This window comes from Myotis daubentonii, chromosome 18 (assembly GCF_963259705.1).
Source record: "Myotis daubentonii chromosome 18, mMyoDau2.1, whole genome shotgun sequence".
NCBI lineage: Eukaryota > Metazoa > Chordata > Mammalia > Chiroptera > Vespertilionidae > Myotis > Myotis daubentonii.
The window spans coordinates 11,108,948-11,128,258 of NC_081857.1; the positions used below are offsets into that span (position 1 = coordinate 11,108,948).

General features: G+C 41.9%; 1 protein-coding gene across 10 annotated transcripts in view; it reads left to right on the forward strand.

The window, feature by feature from the left end:
- The first annotated feature begins 388 nt into the window (after positions 1-388).
- CR2 (complement C3d receptor 2) overlaps positions 389-19,311 on the forward strand; it is a 29,771-nt gene continuing 10,848 nt past the window's right edge. Inside the window, exons 1-19 of one of the 10 annotated variants that reach the window (XM_059675379.1) lie at positions 389-600; positions 5,359-5,538; positions 6,850-6,949; positions 7,361-7,449; positions 8,093-8,491; positions 9,411-9,587; positions 9,678-9,780; positions 10,453-10,538; positions 11,706-12,095; positions 13,642-13,830; positions 13,916-14,015; positions 14,246-14,328; positions 15,343-15,750; positions 16,326-16,502; positions 16,582-16,672; positions 16,967-17,043; positions 17,849-18,256; positions 18,637-18,813; positions 18,886-18,973. In XM_059675379.1, coding sequence (XP_059531362.1) covers positions 543-600; positions 5,359-5,538; positions 6,850-6,949; positions 7,361-7,449; positions 8,093-8,491; positions 9,411-9,587; positions 9,678-9,780; positions 10,453-10,538; positions 11,706-12,095; positions 13,642-13,830; positions 13,916-14,015; positions 14,246-14,328; positions 15,343-15,750; positions 16,326-16,502; positions 16,582-16,672; positions 16,967-17,043; positions 17,849-18,256; positions 18,637-18,813; positions 18,886-18,973 — 3,380 coding nt within the window. In that variant the 5' untranslated portion in view covers positions 389-542. Of the gene's footprint in view, positions 601-5,358; positions 5,539-6,849; positions 6,950-7,360; positions 7,450-8,092; positions 8,492-9,410; positions 9,588-9,677; positions 9,781-10,452; positions 10,539-11,705; positions 12,096-13,641; positions 13,831-13,915; positions 14,016-14,245; positions 14,329-15,342; positions 15,751-16,325; positions 16,503-16,581; positions 16,673-16,966; positions 17,044-17,848; positions 18,257-18,636; positions 18,814-18,885; positions 18,974-19,311 lie in introns of those variants that run through there. The other 9 variants (XM_059675380.1, XM_059675381.1, XM_059675383.1 and 6 more) reach the window with 9 other exon arrangements.

Below are 19,311 nucleotides of genomic sequence, written 5' to 3' on the forward strand. Positions count from 1 at the left end.
GCTGTCCATACGTTTCCTAAGTAAACTGTTGTTTCGACAGTTAGAATTATTAAAAACGTTTGAAATGAATTTCGTGGATCCAAGCCAAAAATAAAAAATAATAATAAATGAAAGGGAAGGGAAGGGAAGTGAAGGGAAGGGCAGGGGAATGGAAGGGGAAAGGGAAGGGCAGGGGAAGAGTGGATTAGATAATTGTAGATTAGGGTGATTACTGTTTCGTGAAATTTTGTTTCAGTTCTCCAAAGGGGCAAAAGTGGATGCCCTGAGTTGCACAAAAAGTTGGAAAGCCGCTGCACTGAGGGGTGGATTTGAGCTAAGGACAGACGTCCCAGTTCCTCCTTCTGCCCGCCCCGCCGGCACGGGCGGCCCGCCCCCGGGCAGCCCGCAGGTGTGCGCGCAGAGCTAGCACGTGGTGTCAGACTCTATTTAAGAGCCCACCTTCCCTTGCTCGCAGCTGCCGCCGGTTCCAGCCCTGCCCTCCCGGAGCTGCCAGAGGCTCGCGGGTCTCGGACACATCCCGCCGCCGGGGCTGCCACCGGGGCATGGGTGCCGCGGGCCTGCTCTGGGTTTTCTTGGCTCTCATCACGCCGGGGGTGCTCGGTGAGCTGGGAGGGGGAGCACGGAGGTCGGGACGCGACTGTCTGGGTCAGGGGAGGTCCCTGCGCCGCCATGCAAAGCAGAGTCCAAAGCGGGAAGGCGGGGGCAATGCCAGACGCTTGCCTGCCTCCCGCTCGCTCTGGGGGGACCCCCGGGATCTCTTGGTCCTGAAGGTGCTCACTCTAGGTCCCCGGGGCTGGGACCGCCGGACCTGGAGACTGCACTGCAGCGGGGAGCACGGTGTGATCTACCTGGGGAGGCGGTGGCGTGCACTCGGGGTGCCTCTGGCTCCCCCCGCGCCTGTCTCAGCAGGTGCTTCTCGCTCTCAGACCGGAGGTCCCGGGGCCAGCCGCACGCTCCACGCTCCACTGGGCGCGGGAGTTTCTGCAGCAGCTAAATCCGCTCCTGCCCAGTAAGAGCAGCAGGTCCTCCCGCTGCCTTCCCCGAGTAAGAATAACGCCTAGTGCCCAGGCATGGTTCCCACCGTGTATTTATTTATTTTTGACTTGTAACATTGGTAATGAGATCCTAACCTTTAAACTCCTGGAGTTCCTTAGGAAATGTGAGACATGAGTTCAAGCTAGTTGTCCTGATGCTATTCACCTTCTGCCGTGGTGAGGGTGCCAGGAGATCTCATTGAATTTTATTGGTACCACCTCCAACCCTCCAGAGTGGCATAATTTAAAGAGATGTTTTAATTTTTTTTTTTTTTAAGATTAGAGCCTCCTGGAGAGAAGATAGGTCTAACTACCTCTAGGGTACAGTGAATGCCTAGTTTATTGAGAAGCTCATTATAGGCAGACCTCAATAACTGGGTGACTTTGGGCAAGTCTTATAGCTCCCTGATCCTCAGTTTCCTCTTCTGTGAAATGATGCCAGTGTTAAAACGGACTTCCGGAAAGGCCCTGAGTAGCAGGTGAAATTGGCAAATGAGAGTGAGGTGTGAGCTGTTACTACTAAATATCAGTAATAAGGCTGCACTGCATGAACCGTTCTTATGGAGCCAGCATTTAAGCTTAGCCACCTCCAGCTTGTTAATAGAACCACAGAAACTGGTTCTATTACAGCAGATTTTGTCTGCTCCCTGACATTTAACTTTCTCCTGCCCATCAGCTCCCTTTGAATGCACCTTCGCAACTTTCCCTAACCCCGCTCTGAGGCACAGTTGCAGACCTGACTTCTCAGCAGCATGGCATTCCCATTTCTAAGTTTCAAAGAGGTTATTAGCAATTGAAAATCGAATTCTTCCCTAGCCCTGCCAGCTCATCCTTTCTTCCAAGGAGGCCACAGCATCCCCTCCCAGTACCAGAGTGGGACCCTCCTATCGTTCAACTCCAGACACAACCTCCTCTCTCACAGGGCACTCTGATCTCTGTCCTTAATTTTTCCAATAGTGAAAACCAGAATTTTGAAACTATATATATGATTATATATATATATAGTGGAATAGTGATTATATATATAATTTATTCTACTTCTTTGCTCAAAAATCTAAAAGGATTTCCTACTGCCTGTGGGATTTAAAAAAAAAAAAATCGAATGTCTTCAGCCTTTCAGGCCATTTGTACTTGGATCTCATCTAAGCATGACCCTCCAAATTCCTCATTCTTCCAATCATGAATGTACCATTGATTGTCTCTGCTGACTGTTGTTTCATGGTTCTTCGTTCACGCTTTGCTCATACCCCCATCCAGACTCCTGCTCCTACTGTTTTCCCTCCCTAGACCATCCCTTGACTCCTGGCCAGTTCTTGCCCTTGCACATGCTTAGGAGACTCTCAAGGTGCCTTTCTAAAATGCAGGGTTCTCGGTTCCACCTCACCCCCCAGAGATTCATAGGTTTGGGTTGTGGCCCAGGAAGCTGAGGTTTAACAAGCTCTCTGGAAAATTCTGAGGCAGGTGTCTATAGGGCACATGGCTGTGAGCAGTTCTATGGGCAGCAAATTTCCGTCTTAGAGTCTTGCTCCACTTCTTTCTTTTGTCTATTTGCATACCCTGATTCACATTTCCTTTACTGCTCCTATTTCACTCTTGACAAAATTCTCAACTAGGAATTATCTTGTTTTCTAATCATCTACCTCCATCAGAGATCAGATCCTTTTTCTCTGTTGATTAAAACCTGCCAAGGGCTTCCCATCACATTAGAACAAAATCAAGGCCCCTTATCCTTGACTCCAGGCCTCTGCCTTTCCCTCTGAAATTCTCTGTCCTGTCCCCTCACTTCCTCTGCTCCAGCCACATTGACTTTCTTTCCATTCCTTGAATACATTCAACGTTTGTTTAGCCTTTGCACTAGGTGTTCCCTCTGTAGAAATGCTCTTCCTACAGAGAGAGAAAGGAAGAGAGGGAGGGAGGGAGGGAGGGAGGAAGGAAGGAAGGAAGGAAGGAAGGAAGGAAGGAAGGAAGGAAGGAAGGAAGGAAGGGAGGGAGGGAGGGAGGGAGGGAGGAAGGAAGGAAGGAAGGAAGGAAGGGAGGGAGGGAGGGAGGGAGGGAGGGAGGAAGGAAGGAAGGAAGGAAGGAAAGAACGAACTACTATAATAGCCTCCAGACTGCGCTCTTCCCTCCTGAAAGTAAAAGTTCAGTCCATTCTCCACCCAATTGCCAGACTATTCTTTTTAAAAAGTAAATCAAACCATGTGACTCCTGTTTGAACTCTCCAAGGATTCGACTCAGGATAACATCCAGACATCTTCCTGTGACCTGAAGAGCCCCGTTATCCATCCTTACAGAGCCTTCTCTCTGGATCTCATGCCACTCTGTTCTGATCACTGCATTCCTGCCACACTTGCCTTTTGTCCATCCTAAAGTGTAGCAAATCCATCCCTGCTGTAGGTCTCTATCTGAAAATGTGATTGTTCATTGATGCATCTCCTGTGCTGAGGACAGCGCCTTGGTTAATATTCATAACCATCATTCAAAAATGGTCAAGTAGCCAGTGTTAAGGCATCTGACTATAATAATTCGCAATGATAATTTCTCTTACCTGTTTTCCAACTGAATTTTTGGTTTTATTTTTATTATCCTCTACAGTTATTCTTCATTAATTTCAAATGGATTTCTAAGCCATTCTAGGTAAATCCCCTTGGATCCAAATAAAAAGTTAAATGTATCTTGGTTCTGTAGAAACTGCTTCACCTCGTTAGTTTTCACCATGGTTTAAGGGATGTCTATGTCAATGTCTTGTCACTATCTTCTATTTTAGGTCCAGTCATGAGCGACTCTGATTTTTACTCTGGGTTTTAGGAAGATACCTGCAGGATTAAGAAAATTTGTATTACTTAATGATTCATCGACTAACCTTCCCTTTTCTGATATGGAACAGAACATGATTGCTGGAAATTCTGGCTCTGATCTGGGATTTTGGCAGTTTCATGACTAATGAGAGCTAGTGTCTGCCAAAAGAGAAAGAGTCCCCAATTGTCCTTATTGGGATAAAAATTTCCCACTATTTTCCATCTGGGAAGTGTTATTATAATCTCCTTTCACTCCAGAAGGTCATGATATAAAGTATCCTTTCTGCTTTTAATACTTCAGAACCTTACACCATATCGTTGCTGCTGATTAAATCGTGTGGACTTACATTGGTTTTCCAACTGGTAGTGAGTTATTTGGGATTGTCCTTATTTAAATTGGATAATTGCAGGTTAAGTCACTTGCTTGGAATCCATTGGCACAAGTAATGTCATGGTCATGAAGTAGGTCAAACCCTGTCTTTTCCTAGAGAGTCTTGCTGTTTGGCACAGGCATGCACTAGGAAACATTTGTAGGTGTTAATAGAGGAAACTAAAGCAATTCAGGGAAGAAACAGAGGGAGACCTACTGTGAGGTCTGGGTCCCAACAATGATGGCTATTCTTAACCAAGGCTCTCTGACTTCTCCGATAGAAGTGTTGGGCTACAAAAAGCCTGGGTCTGGCTACAGCCTTGGGAGCTCTGTTTGCCTTTGTGTCAGTCCATAATTTTTCTTTGACTTTTGCCTGTATCTGTCTCAGACTCATTTGAAAAAAATAATTAATAAATTTCATGTTCAAATATACTGCCATTCTGGAGTTAAAAATTTTCCAAGCGTAGAGTCAAGTATGTGGGTATCACAGATTCTTAATCTATCTCCTAGGATAAAATTTGTTTTGTCATTAATATTATTATTATTTAACTAACAGGAACTGACTTGAAATGACTAGTTCCTTTTATCTAGTACAGTTCAGGAAGAAATTACTAAGCTCTCTTAGAGAGCATGTTATTCCACTAGGCTAATGGAATACAATCGTAAAGAATAATAAACATTTTTTATTGGTAGGACCTAAAGTTTTAATGACTAAGATAGTAATATGAATTCATTAAAATAATGTTAGAGAATCAAACATGTGCTCAGCATATAAGGTCTCTGATGTACTTGAGTTTCCGATGCTATCCCGGAAAACTTTTTATTTGTAAGGTTTTAATTTTTATTTATGAGGCTGAAAGAATATGAAACTACTCCAGGGTATATATATGGAATTTTGTGAAAAATGATTTTCTCCATCTCTTCCTAAAATCTCTAAAGTCTATCCTAAAATGTCTTTGAACTTCTGAGCTTATTTCTTTGTATATGCACCCCTAACTGCAAGATATATTGTTGGTTTTTTTTGTGTGCCAGAAATTTTTGGCCCATTTTAGGTTTACTTTCTAAAGATTAAAGTTGTCAGTTTATTGGTGACAAAAACAGAAGCAGAGTGCAAGTTTTAGCCTCTCTTACTTTGATATTCCTGTGGTTTTGTCTCTAGGTCAGTGTAAGTTCCTGCCAAGCTATCCTTTTGCTAAGCCTAAAGTTAGGAGTGATCAGTCTGAGTTTGCTGTGGGGACACGTTTGCGATATGAATGCCTTCCTGGGTATTTCAAAAGGTCATTCTTAATCATCTGTGTAGAGACCTCCCGGTGGTCAGATGCTCAGCAATACTGTAAACGTGAGTATTCTATAAAAGAGGCATCTTTGGGTCTATTAGTGTACCTCTGTGAGCTAACCTGTTATTTTTCACAGTAAATAACCAGCAAATTAGTAAGTCCTCTTAATGAAGAGGATCCTGGGTTCTGCATGTTTTCTGTTAGTGTTGAGGTTAAATCATCACAGCAGGCCAACCCTGCTTACCTGTAATCTCCATGAACTTGCTCTGTGCTCTCTGTACTGTGTTAGAGTGAGTTGTAAGTTAGTATGCAAGGAATATTAGTTTCACTTCATTCTGACCCCATTTATTCAAGAGATATTTTAAAAGGTATGGAGCTTTAGGCTAGGTGATAGGGCTGGAGAGAACCAGCCCTATCACTTAGGTCTACTAGTCCTTTCCTGTGAAGAATTCCTTTACTAATTGTAAAGACTGACTTTAAACAAATACTATACTCTGATGTAATTTCACTCATTCATAGAAATAAATTTATGTGGGATCATAGAGAAGTAAATAAGAAATGCTGTCTGGATGAATTAGGGAAATTCAGGCATTACAGATTGAGGAAACAGCATATGCAAAAGCACCAATATATGAAAGAACATGGTATCTGTGGAAAACAGAACAATTCAGTGTGGTTGCAGTTCGAGGTGCGTGGTGAGGAATAGTAGTTGATTAAATGGATTGGAGCTTAACTGTGACAGTCCATGATTTTTTTTCCCCGATCAACAATGGTAAGTCATTGTAAGTTTTTAAATGTAGGTGGTGGCATGACCGCATTTGTGCCTCTGAAAGATAACGTGTGCAGTGGTAGATCTGTATAGAATATGGAGACCAAGGCACACCAGAGTTAGGAAGGGAAAATTTGTTACTCAGTGATCCAGTGAGATTACAGCAGCAATGACATAGTTGGTTTGGAGATTTGGGGAATTCAGTCACTAAAATTTGGTGACCAAATGACTGAAGGGCAGGGGATAAAGAATGAGTTACAGAAAGGAAATGGTGACTGTAGGTGTGCTTTTTTAAGCCACAAGGCTTGGTAAATGATGCCATCACCTGACAGAATATAAAAAGGGGAAAGAGAGATTATAATTATGGTTGACCACAAATTATGTTTGCGTGCACACTCAAAATATAGACTATGTGCTTTAAACAAATACTGTTCTGGAGTTGACTATTCCCTTGGGTGATAGAAATTTTGTAAATGTCAAAAATGTCTTTGAATAAACATAAATAAGCTAGTCAGCAAGTCCAGTCAGGTTGGGATTTCATATAAAACACAAAAGGTCCCTCAAATTCCAGTCCCAAATCCTGTCGTTTTGTTTTCCCCTGTAGGTAAATCATGTGGGAGTCCTGGAGAACTCCTCTATGGCTCTGTCCACGCACCCATGGGTATCGTGTTTGAGTCAACAATTACATTTTCTTGTAATGATGGGTGAGTTGGCAGGTGATATCTCCAGGGCACAGGGGTTTTACAGCAGCCTTCCAAGAGAGGTCTGAGTAATTGCCAGCTACTCTACAAAATAGATAAGCAAAAAAAGAATCACCTACCTGAACTGCTCTGTAGACTACCTTTCAGGATTATCCACTGGAAGGGATCCCTAGAAAATAAAAAGGCACTTGGGCTACTCCCCTGTCTTCCCTCTTCCCCCAGTTTTAAATCTCTAGCTTTAAACTTTTATTTGGCTTAAGATTCTTTAGCCTTTGGTATGAGTCCTTAGTCTATTACTGCTATTTGTCATATGTGGTTTTCCATATTTTTGCCATTCTTTCAGTGGACAAAGAACTAAGCTTTCCTAAAACGTACATGTAGCTGGGAGATGATCACTCATCTCTTTGTCTTTAGATATCGGCTCATTGGTGAATCATCTGCTACATGTGTTATCTCACACAGCAATGTTGTAATCTGGAATAGGGACATGCCTGTTTGTGAATGTGAGTAAAATGATCCCTGTATTGCGCCCTATGTGATTCTGCTTATATCCTTCTAGAGGGAAATTAGGCATCTACATATCGAAATGAGTACCCAGGAAAGTTATAGTTGGTTTGGGAAGTTCTGGGCACAGAGGTGTGGTTTGTTTACATTATTCTACTCCCTCCTATTCCTACCGCACTTTCCCTTGATGATAAGTTATTTTATAGTGAATAAGGGTTTAAATCTAAAATATGCTATGAGATTAAAGACTGCCAAGTTTATACCATGCACAATGTAGGTCATCCCAGGTGCCTCCTACAACAGTTTATCTGTATTCTAAGGATGGGCTCTATGGACCAGATCATAGGTGTGTGTGTGTGTGTGTGTGTGTGTGTGTGTGTGTGTATGTATGTGTGTGTGTTTTGTGTGTTTATTTGTGTGTGGGTTTTTTGGGGTTTTTTTGAGGTTTCATCAGGGAAGATCATGCATCTTCCTACCCTGCTCCTCCTGTTTATAACCATCTTTGAGATAAGGAAACACAATTTCAATAAAATGGGTTAATTGTAGGTTGAATTAGAGTTCATTTTGCAAGACTGAAGACACAATTCCTAGAAGATATAACATTAAAATGTTTTCTTTCTTTTCCCACCTAACCCCAAAAAGCTATTCCTTGTAAGTCACCCCCAGCCATCTCCAATGGGGGATTTTCTGGCAGCAGTACAGATAACTTTTACTATGGAATGGTGGTGACTTATTGGTGCCATGTTGGACCGAATGGGGAAAAGCTCTTTGACCTCGTGGGTGAGAAGTCAATATCTTGCACCAGCAAAGACAATCAAGTTGGCATCTGGAGCGGCCCTCCTCCTCAGTGTATTAAGTTAGTCAAATGCCCATTTCCAGAAGTTGAAAATGGAATTATGGAATCTGGATTTAGTCGTTCATTTTCCTTAAATGATTCTGTGATGTTTAAGTGTAAGCCTGGCTTTACCATGAAAGGAAGCAACAAGGCACGGTGCCAACCAAACAATAAATGGGATCCTCCACTGCCACGTTGCTTCAAGGGTGAGTTGGGCTGAAAATTCAGTGATCTATAAGTGAAATGAGACCTTTGATTGACTAGATAGCATGGTGCCTATGAGAAGAGGAGGAGAAAGATAGTAGAGGTGGTTGGGTATCCTTGTTAAAGAATTTGCAAGTAACATCTTAATGTTGAAGAGGTAGGAAATTTACCATATTTTGGGACAGTGCAGGGGAATTTAGGTGCTTAAAGGGGGGAAAAAAAGGAGATAGAGCAGAGCCAAGGATCAGAGATTTTTCTAAAACATCTGATTACATTTTATTTAAATTGGGATAAATAAATTCTCAATCTTATTGGCCATGAGGTTGGGGGAAGTTTGCTAATGTCAGTATTTGATTCAAAAGACTGTAGACATTATACATGCTCATGTTGAATAACGTAGCCTTTATGCAATGAGGTTAGAATTAAGATTGAGTCTCTTCCCCCGTTCTTCCTTTCTCCCCTACTCTTTCTGAGAAATGTCTAACTTACACAAAAAAGCAACATTTGGAGCCCCTCCTACGTGACTCAGAACCTTCATCGTTTTGGTTTGGGGAGCAGGAAAATTGAGGTCGGTTTTGGTAGTGATTATGTATTACCAACGTTTGAACCCCTTGACTACAATATTAGTGAGAGGATAACTAGGTCATTTTAGTTAAATGAAGTGGAAAATGATGAGTGGATGTAATGTTTCCTGGTACAGATCCAAAGAGACAAAGTAGGTGGTGGTATAGTTCATCACGTCTAAAAACAATAATGCATGTTGGCCCCCTCCACCTCACCACAGGCGTCTCTGCTTTACATTGAGGACAGGTGACAGGACCATCTTCATGCCACCCCTACCAACCCCAAGTTGGCTTAGGTTGTAGAGAAGAAAGTTCTTATTTCAGAAATAAAAAGCCTCTGGTCCTGCTCTTTTCTCAGGGTGTCTACCACCTCCACATATCCACCACGGTACTTATAACAAAATGGATAAGGAATTCTTTGAAATTGAACAGAAAGTGTCCTATAGCTGTGAGCCTGGCTACACTCTCATTGGCGCTAACCCTATACGGTGCACATCCTTGGGAACCTGGAGCCATACAGCCCCCAACTGTGAAGGTGCTTAAAGCTCTATTCCATCTTAAGGGAACTCAACTGTTATCTGACTCTTAGTGTGCTAGCCTTGTGTCTTTTTTTTTTTTTCCCTAGCGAAATCATGTGATGCCATCCCAAACCAACTTCTCAATGGCCAGGTGGTGGCTCCTCCTAATCTCCAGCTTGGGGCAGAGGTTTCTTTTGTTTGTGATGAGGGGTGAGTGTGAGGTGACAGGGCCTAAACTGAGACCATGACTCATAGCTAAGCATTGCAAAATGTAATTTGTAAAGACAGTTACGGTCCCCCCCCCCCCCCCCGTCTTAGCCTTTCCCTCTTTCCCTTTTATGACTAAGAATTCTCATTCTCTTATTAACCAAACCCTACTGGTTTTCTTCAAGTGTACGTACTGTGCATGGCCAGCCCAAACTGGGAATTACCCAGTTATCAATTGAAAAAGCAAAGTTTGGGGTCACAATTTAAGGCCCCTCTTTTGGAGATGAATAGATGATAGGGGTTTAGTAAGAGGGGCTCTTTGGGTGAACTTAGGGAACAAGATCTTGGATGTCTTCTTTACTTTGAACATGAGGTTGTTTTCATTCTACATGGTCAAGAGAATCTTGACATTTGGATACCAAAGAGAAAAGGGAGAATTTTTTTTTTTTAAATATGTGATTGTTAGGATATTTTTCTCTGTGTTTTCACCTGGTCTGAAGTCTTCACCTGGTCTGATGTTGGGCCTTTTCCTTAATGCTGGGCTTTTTTCCTTAACCCCTAAATGCTGAAAATAATAGAGCTAATTTATACCACTTACTTGATAGAAGTGATTAAGTCCATGCAACTGAGAACTGGTTTGTTCTGATGATGATTTGCTGCCCCTTATTGTTTAAGGTACCGTTTAAATGGCAAATCTTCTAGTCAGTGTGTCTCTGAAGGAATGAGAGTACTCTGGAATAATAAGTTTCCTGTCTGTGAACGTGAGTAGAAGCGAAAATGAGTACGAATCTTGCCTCTTGAATTTTGGTGTGTTCTCGTGCATTGACCACTTATCACATCTTATCCATATGTATACTTTGAACATGTACATGACACTCTTCGGTATGTTCTACCATGCAGACCAAAACTGAATTTATTCAGTTGACTTCATGTTGAATCTTCTATTTATATTAAGGGAAAGGCTCCGATCCCACTGGACCCGAGCAGCACGGCTGTGCTGAAATGGGGTGGTGTGTGTGTTCTTATCCCAGTACCTCTAGTGATGAGCAGCTCTTGGAGCTAAATGGAAATCAACTAGCCATTCTGGAGGTTGGCACGTCTCCCTTTGTGCTGAGACTCACTCAGGAAAGGTGTGCATATACCAACACAGCTATAAATAATTAACAATATGACAAGCATCTTAAGGATATGATATCATTCTTTCAAACTCTCAATCGCCTCCTGTGGCTTTCTCAAAGGGATTCAGCATCAAAGGATGACAAATGACTGTAGTGAGGCTGCAGTCCCTTTTGCAGAGGGGAGGAATGAGCATTCACCACTTGTAGCCCCCACTGTGTATTTGAAATAGGCATCCGACAATTTGTACGTTTCAGGTATTGTTCTTGTTCCTTTCAGGTACTTGCATCTCTCTGGGTTCTCATTTCAACCTTATGAAGTAGCTTAATTTATACAATAGACTGGGAAACTGAGGCTTAGAGAGGGTAAGACTTGCCTACAGTCACTCAGCTATTCAATGACAGTGGGAATCTGAGACCAGGTCTGAGTCCATATTTCACTAACTCCATGGTACCTCCCCACATGCGATTAGCATGTTATTAACATATTATTTTCACAGCTGTTTGCCTTTAGTTTTATTAAAATTGATGAGACTCAGAATTATTTAATAAATTCTCTTTCATTGTCATTGTTTGGTCAAGATGGTACTCTTAAGTCCTGTATTGATTTGTTTGCTGAGCAGCAAAAGAAAGGTAAGAATTTAGGAGCTTGGGGATAAGTAGGGACTCTGAGTCCCTAAGAAATAAATTATACAGATTTCTAAGTCTGTTTCTGATAAGGTGACATAAACTATATTTGGAGCTTTAATCTACATCTGAATCTTTTTCTTGTCATAGTCAATATCACCACATATTTCCTTTTCTGTTTTTCAGGGATTTTTTGTGACCCTCCTCCTCCTATCCAAAATGGTCGGAATAGTTATACTTCTGGCTCCATACCTCTTAACACTTTGGTGAGGTATAGTTGTCCCTCTAACTTCCGCATCATTGGAGAAAATAATCTTTTTTGTATAAGTAAAGACCAAGTGAAAGGAATCTGGGATAAACCTGCTCCTACATGTGAATATTACAACAGAAGATCTATTTGCTCTGAGCCCATAGTGGCAGGGGGACACAAAGATAAAAGATCTAGACCACCATACAGACATGGTGATTCTGTGACCTTTACCTGTGATGCCAACTTCACCATGAAAGGAAACAAGACTGTTTGGTGCCAAGCAAATAGAATGTGGGGGCCGACACCACTACCAACCTGTGAGAGTGGTGAGTAAGAGAGAAAATCAACCTGAATCGGGCGGGTGTATCCTTGCATTTCTCTGCAGATAACGTTTTGTATCATTGTGAACAAAGAAAAGTGTCGAAGTGTAAAGGGTAGGGGTGAAGGGGGAAGCATGGCAAAGGGTGAAAATTATTGTTCCCTGTTTTATTTTTAGTTTTTGTCACCAAGGGCATGGATGTTCATTTAACAAACATCAATAGAACAGAAAATTTTAAAGTATGATGAGAAAAAGTAATTGAACACACCTAAAAATTGAACTGAATGAGTCTCACAAGATGAGACTTTGATGGTGCTGTGTGAATTGTGTGGTTTTAAACAACTTATATGTGTTAATGTTAAAATAAGAAGAAATATACCCAATGTTTTAGAACCCACCTGTAAATAGATGTTAATACAGGCTGGCAGAAATGATGCCTGTTCTATGAGACATCTATAAACACCTTCTGAAGTGATGCATTACTTTGCCAAGTCATCTCCTCAGACATAACATTTCAAATGACTTTGAAAGTAAGGATTACTATAAGTCCTTCATTTTTTTAAAATATATTTTTTATTTATTTTTTACAGAGAGGAAGGGAGAGGGATAGTGAGTTAGAAACATCAATGAGAGAGAAACATCGATCAGCTGCCTCCTGCATACCCCCCGCTGGGGATGTGCCCGCAACCAAGGTACATGCCCTTGACAGGAATCGAACCCGGGACCCTTATTCCGCAGGCCGATGCTCTATCCACTGAGCCAAACCAGCCAGGGTGTTCATTTATTTTTTTACTGAGGTTTATGTTGTTGCAGAAATCTAAATCTGCATTTTAATCGTCCAATTACAGGGACTGTCATATTTGACAAACTATTATAATAAAAGTAGGTATTTCTTTTCTTAGTGAAGAACAATATCAATTAATTCTAAATCAATCAAACTGAAAAGCTATTAGAAAAATATGATTCTATGTATTTGTAGATATATATATAATCTTGGAGGTAAGGAAGGTTTGACGATAGTCACAATATGAGTAATTATAGAAAATAAGCCATTATAAAGATTTAGGTTGACCTATATGTATTGGCATGGGAAGATAACATAAGCAGATTATTAAGCAAAGAAAGAAAGACATAGAATAAGATGTGAGTACACATATACTCATCCAATATGTATGTATATATGTAACATATATGGGATCCTATAAAACTATATTACTAATATCTAGCGGGATAACTCCTTAATAATATGTGATCTTTGGACCAGAGGATAGGCTTAAGGATAGGATGAGAGTATTTGTAAAAATGGACTATTTTTTTGGTAAATGAAAAATTTCACAAAATCATAAAGAGTAACTAAAAACAGAAAATAATGAACTATATGGTGTATAAAATGGATATTACATCACACTTGTTTTAAAGATTGAGTTGAAATTCATGATGACTGGTCACCACAGATAATGTGCCATTTAGTTGGATGAATGTACTATGTCAAAGTCTAGGTTGTGAGGGATGTATCATCTGATGGCCTTTTGCTCTAATGTGTGTGTGTAAAGATTTCCCCCTGGAGTGTCCACCACTTTCCATGATCCCCAATGGACATCACACAGCAGAGAATGTCAGCCTCTTTGTCCCTGGACTGTCTGTGACTTACAGCTGTGAGCCTGGCTACTTGCTTGTTGGAGAAACGACCATTCGTTGTTTGTCTTCAGGAGACTGGAGTGCAGTCATTCCACAATGTGAAGGTACCCCAAATTGACAATCAGTTTTCAGAAATTAGGCTATCCTGTTATTTGCCATGCTTTGAGCATCTTTGGCTTGTTTCCATAGAGGCCCAGTGTGATGCTCCAGGACCACTGCTCAATGGGCAGGTAAAGGGGCCTACAAGTCGTCAAGTTGGCGCAACTATAACCTTTTCCTGTAATGAAGGGTGAGTGTCTGGAGGACCTAGGAGATTTAATTCATTGGGCTTCTCCATGCGTAGTATGACCTGTGAAGGCTCCTCTGTGAGGATCTGTGGAGAGCCATGGGTGAGGTTATGAGAAATAATGCTAATAAGAGTCAGTGCACACAAATTAAATGAGTTTGTATTTAAGTAGAGGTTATTGATCCATATAACCAACTGTCTAATAGTTCTGAATGACCATGCTCTGTCTCCAGATATCGATTACGAGGCCAACCTTCTAGTCAGTGTGTAATTGCTGGACAGAGAGCTTTATGGACCAAGATGCCAAAATGTGAAGGTAGGTTATGCAAACTGTGGTTTGAACCTAGTTACTTATATGAGGCTCAACAGAGCACTGAATTCTTTTAACTAAAAGATGTTGATTCAGTCATTACTATACAGAACATTATAGAGCAAACATCTCTCCTAGACATCTTTAAGGGTTATAACAGAAGCATCCTTCAGTTACCTCTCTATTCTCTGCTTATTCAAGTAAAACAGGCTTCCTAGGCCAGTGATGGCGAACCTATGACACGTGTGTCTGAGGTGACACGCAAACTCATTTTTTTGGTTGATTTTTCTTTGTTAAATGGCATTTAAATATACAAAATAAATATCAAAAATATAAGTCTTCGTTTTACTATGGTTGCAAATATCAAAAAATTTCTATATGTGACACGGCACCAGAGTTAAGTTAGGGTTTTTCAAAATGCTGACACGCCGAGCTCAAAAGGTTCGCCATCACTGTCCTAGGCTTTTCTTTCTCTAAAGCTAAGTAGACTTGTAAGCCAGGCCATGGACATAAATGAGAGGGCGTATTCAGTAACAGAAATCCAAGGATCAGCAAGATATACTTTTTCAATTATATTGTTAACTAGAGGCCTGGTGCACGAATTTGTGCATGGGTGGGGACCCTAGGCCTGGCTGGCAATCAGAGCCGATTGGGGCTGTCTCACTCAGTCCCAATCAGGGCCTCCTGGCCAGGGGGAGAGATGGGGGGAGGGACTGCTGAAGGTTGTCCCACCACGGGGAGGGACAGGAGGAAGTTGGCCAGCCATGGGAGGTTGGCTGTGGGAATGCACTGACCACCAGGGGGGCAGTTGAATCATAGCTACTGGTCATTCTGATCGTTCGGTTGTTCTATCATAACGTTCACTTAGGCTTTTATATAGAGAGATAGCTGCCTTGATGGTTCATCAGCGATTCATATATCCTAGGACCCTGAACCTAGGAGATGAGAGTGGCATCAAGTCTGAGGCTTTCTTGTGTGTAGTACAGCTGCAACCTTGTCATTTCTCTCTAATTTCTCTAGCAATCCTTTGCCCACCACCTCGTCCTATTCTCAATGGAAGGCATACAGGCAACCCTTCAGGGAACGTTCCATATGGAAGCACAGTCACTTACACTTGTGACCCGGGCCCAGAGAGAGGAGTGGACTTCATCCTGATTGGGAAGGACACTATCCATTGCACCACTGACAGTCAGAAGACTGGGATCTGGAGTGGCCCTGCCCCACGCTGCGAACTTTCTACTCCTGGAACTCACTGTCCACCTCCCCAGATCCTAAGAGGCCGAATATTGTCTGGGCAGAAAGATCAATATTCATATAATGACACTGTGGTATTTCATTGCTCGTTGGACTTCACCTTGAAAGGTAGCGAGAGAATAAGGTGCAGTGCCCTAGGCACATGGGAGCCCTCTGCACCAGTCTGTGAAAAGGGTGAGTGTTCCAGGACCAAGAAAAGGTTCTACTGATTTCTTCTTTTCTAAGAATTATAGGTAGGGATTTGGGGTGTAATCGGGTTATTTTTCAGTTTGTATAGTGTTTATAAATTATGTAGAAGGCTTTTTAAACACTACACCCATCATTCGTTCATTTTGTAGAAGCGTCCTTGGGAAAAATAACATTAGGAACCACTAAGTTGCCCATTTCTTTATGGGAAAAATGTTTGTGTTAATACTGATTTCTTAAAAGGGAAGTCATCCAAGCCCCCATTCCATGGGTATATGAGAACCTCCCATTGAGAGCATATGAGGTGATTCCTTAAGAAAGGAAGAAATGAGAGGAGGTAAAGCACCAAGTGGAAACTGAACAAAATCTGCAGCAGCCTAAGTGCAAAGAAGAGGAAAAGATCGAGAAACACTGATCCAAAATTACCCCAAACTGGGCTGTAAGATACCTTCTGCATCATACAGCTGCCACCAGAGAGGAATTACAGTGTTAATGGCCATTTCTTTGGCTGTTTCTCCCTGTTGCTGTTGTTTAGACAATAAAATTGTTTTTCTTCCCTTTAGAGTGCCAAGCCCCTCCTGAAATCCTCAATGGGCAAAAGGAAGATCGACGCAGGATGAGCTTTGAACCTGGAACATCCATAAAATACAGCTGTGACCCTGGCTATGTGCTGGTGGGTGAAGAATCCATACATTGCACCTCTGAGGGGGTGTGGACACCCACTGTCCCCAAATGCAAAGGTATCAGGACTTGCATGCAGATGTTTTGTAGTTTTGAGATTGCTTGAGTTGATTTCTCATCCTCGTCTCCTCTTCTTAGTGGCAGAGTGTGAACCTATAGGAAAGCATCTCTACAAAAAACCCCAGGATCGAGTGATTAGACCAGATGTTAACTCTTCTTGTGATGAAGGGTGAGTGAGTGCTGGCTCAGCCTGAACTGGGTCTGGCTTATCAGTGCATACTGCAAGCTCTGTGTAAGTGTTTACCTCAAAGCCCTTCCCTGGCCCGTGTCCATGGAAGTGCTAATCTTGCTAGTTTTCCATGTATGGGAACTACTCCTGTGCAAAGTGTGATGGAGCTGATGCTGGCTGCATTCTGTTCCTATTGCTTCTTGTCCTGAATGTGGTGAGTCTGCTTTTGAGCCAACAGCTCTTGCTTAGTTTAAATAGTCATTAGACGGCAAAATGACAGGACTCTATCTCTAGGTCCCGGTTAGGTGAGAGTGTTTATCAGCTGTGTCAAGGCACCATTCCTTGGTATATGGAGAATCGTCTTTGTATAGGTGAGTGACACCTATGTGTGACCTGGGAGATTTCTCTTTTAGGCTATGTTGTGGGAATAGAAATATTAGCCTCTGTTCCATTAACTTTGTCAACAGTTTTTCTGTCTTTGTACTGTCATCTCTATCCACTTCACAGCATAGCAACCACTTAATTTAAATGTGTTCTGCCACTGATGCTCTTTTGAAATTTAAGTGTATAAGGTGATGAAAGCAGCAAGTATATGAGCCACCATGTTTAATTTGGGGTAAGCTGTAGTTTGGGGTGAAAAGAGCTGTAGTTTGGTCTGTAGCTATGGCTTCATATGATCTTGGGTGATTTATATAACTTCTTTGAAATTCTATCCCCTCACCTATAAATTCAGCATAAGATTACAGACTTTAAAGTTATTTTACCTACATGGTATTATCTCTACTTTTTAAATGATAAAACTGTGTGTCAATAGTAGATACTCAATCAACAATAAGTATTCTTGGCTCAACTATCAAATAACCTCCGCACAAGGAGGAAACTCAAAAAAAAAAAAAAAAAGGCTTAATTCTATGCCCCTGTACCTTTTATTCATCTATTGTTTATTTAAAAAAGAATTCTTGTTTTAATTAATAATTTACTACTGGCCTTTACTCCCTCACTATATGATATTGATGTACATGTTCACTTGTGAGCTTTGATATAACTCACATGTCATCAAATCTCACCCATATCCTCCAGGAAATTTGATAACAACAGATTCATAGCCAACTTCCTTTCTCTTCTTTGGTGTTTAAAACTGAAACAGAATGATACAGTCACTTCTCATCTCTCCAGAAATCACCTGCCCACCGCCCCCTGTTATCGACAATGGGGCACACACAGGGAGTTCCTCAGATGACTTTCCATATGGAACCACAGTCACTTATTCCTGTAACCCTGGGCCAGAGAAAGGCGTGGAATTCAACCTCATCGGGGAGAGCACCATCCGTTGTACAAAAGATGGTCAGGAGAGGGGCATCTGGAGTGGCCCTGCTCCTCTCTGTAAACTTTCCCTCCCTGCTGTTCAGTGCTCACATGCCTACATTGAAAATGGATACCATATATCAGACAAGGAAGCCCCATATGTCTACAACGACAGTGTGACATTCAAGTGTGTTGCTGGATTTACTTTGAAGGGCAGCAGTGAGGTTCGTTGCAAAGCCAATGACACCTGGGATCCCCAAATACCCGTTTGTGAGAAAGGTAAGCAGCCCAATGGGGGGGGGGAATAAGGTATTTACTTATTATTCTCATCTCCCACCCAAAACTACACTCATGGAGAGAGTCAATGGGGCACAGATTACTATCCTATTTCTTTGATCTGTAACAATGTTCTATGTGTGTTGTATACGTTCCTTGTGTGAATGTCTCTTGTATCCAGAATATATTCAAGGTAGATACTGAGAGGACCTGTTTAAAGACGTCTAGTTCTTTCAAACGAGCAGAAAGCATTCAGTAATGAATTAGAGCTTTATGATCCTTGGCTAAGATGTTTAAGATTATCTGTTGTCAAATGTTGTACTGTGAATGTTCTTGAGTATAAGTTCTTTTGTTGGTATTTATGTGGGAAGTTTTTCCTTCAGACTGCCAGCCACCTTCAGGGCTGCACCATGGTCGGCATACAGGCGGAAATAGGGTCCTCTTTGTCTCTGGGATGACTGTAGACTACACCTGTGACCCCGGCTACTCGCTTGTGGGAAACAAATCCATTCACTGTATGCCTTCCGGAAATTGGAGTCCTTCTGCCCCTCGGTGTGAAGGTACTTTAGCTCCAGAGTTGCCTTCCCTTTGATAGCAAGCATGTGTGAGTAATTCCAGCTGTGCTCCTCCAGAAACGCCATGTGAGCCCGCGGGAGAAGATGTTCACAAGCTTCCAGCTGATTCGCATGTGGTTCTAGTTAATACATCCTGTCAAGATGGGTGAGTATGAGATGATCCATCCAGAGCGGGTCCCCACTTGGTTTAGTGCATTAGTTGCACCCTCAGCTTGTCTTGGTGGCTCTTTTTGCGGCTCCTCATTGCCACACTCACAGAGAATATGAGGTTCCAAAAGTCTAAGTAGCATCTCTGACTTGTTAGTTCTTTTTTGACATGGAAATAGCTCTGCTGTGAGCAACTCTCTTCTAAAAAAGTCTGCTTACTGGGAGGGTCAAGGGTTTTCATTCCTCTGTACCGAAGTTCTTATGTAGGAGTTCCTCTGTAATTGTGGTATGAGGAGGTGAGGTTTCAGAGACGTGATATTGGGAAAAAGAAAAAAT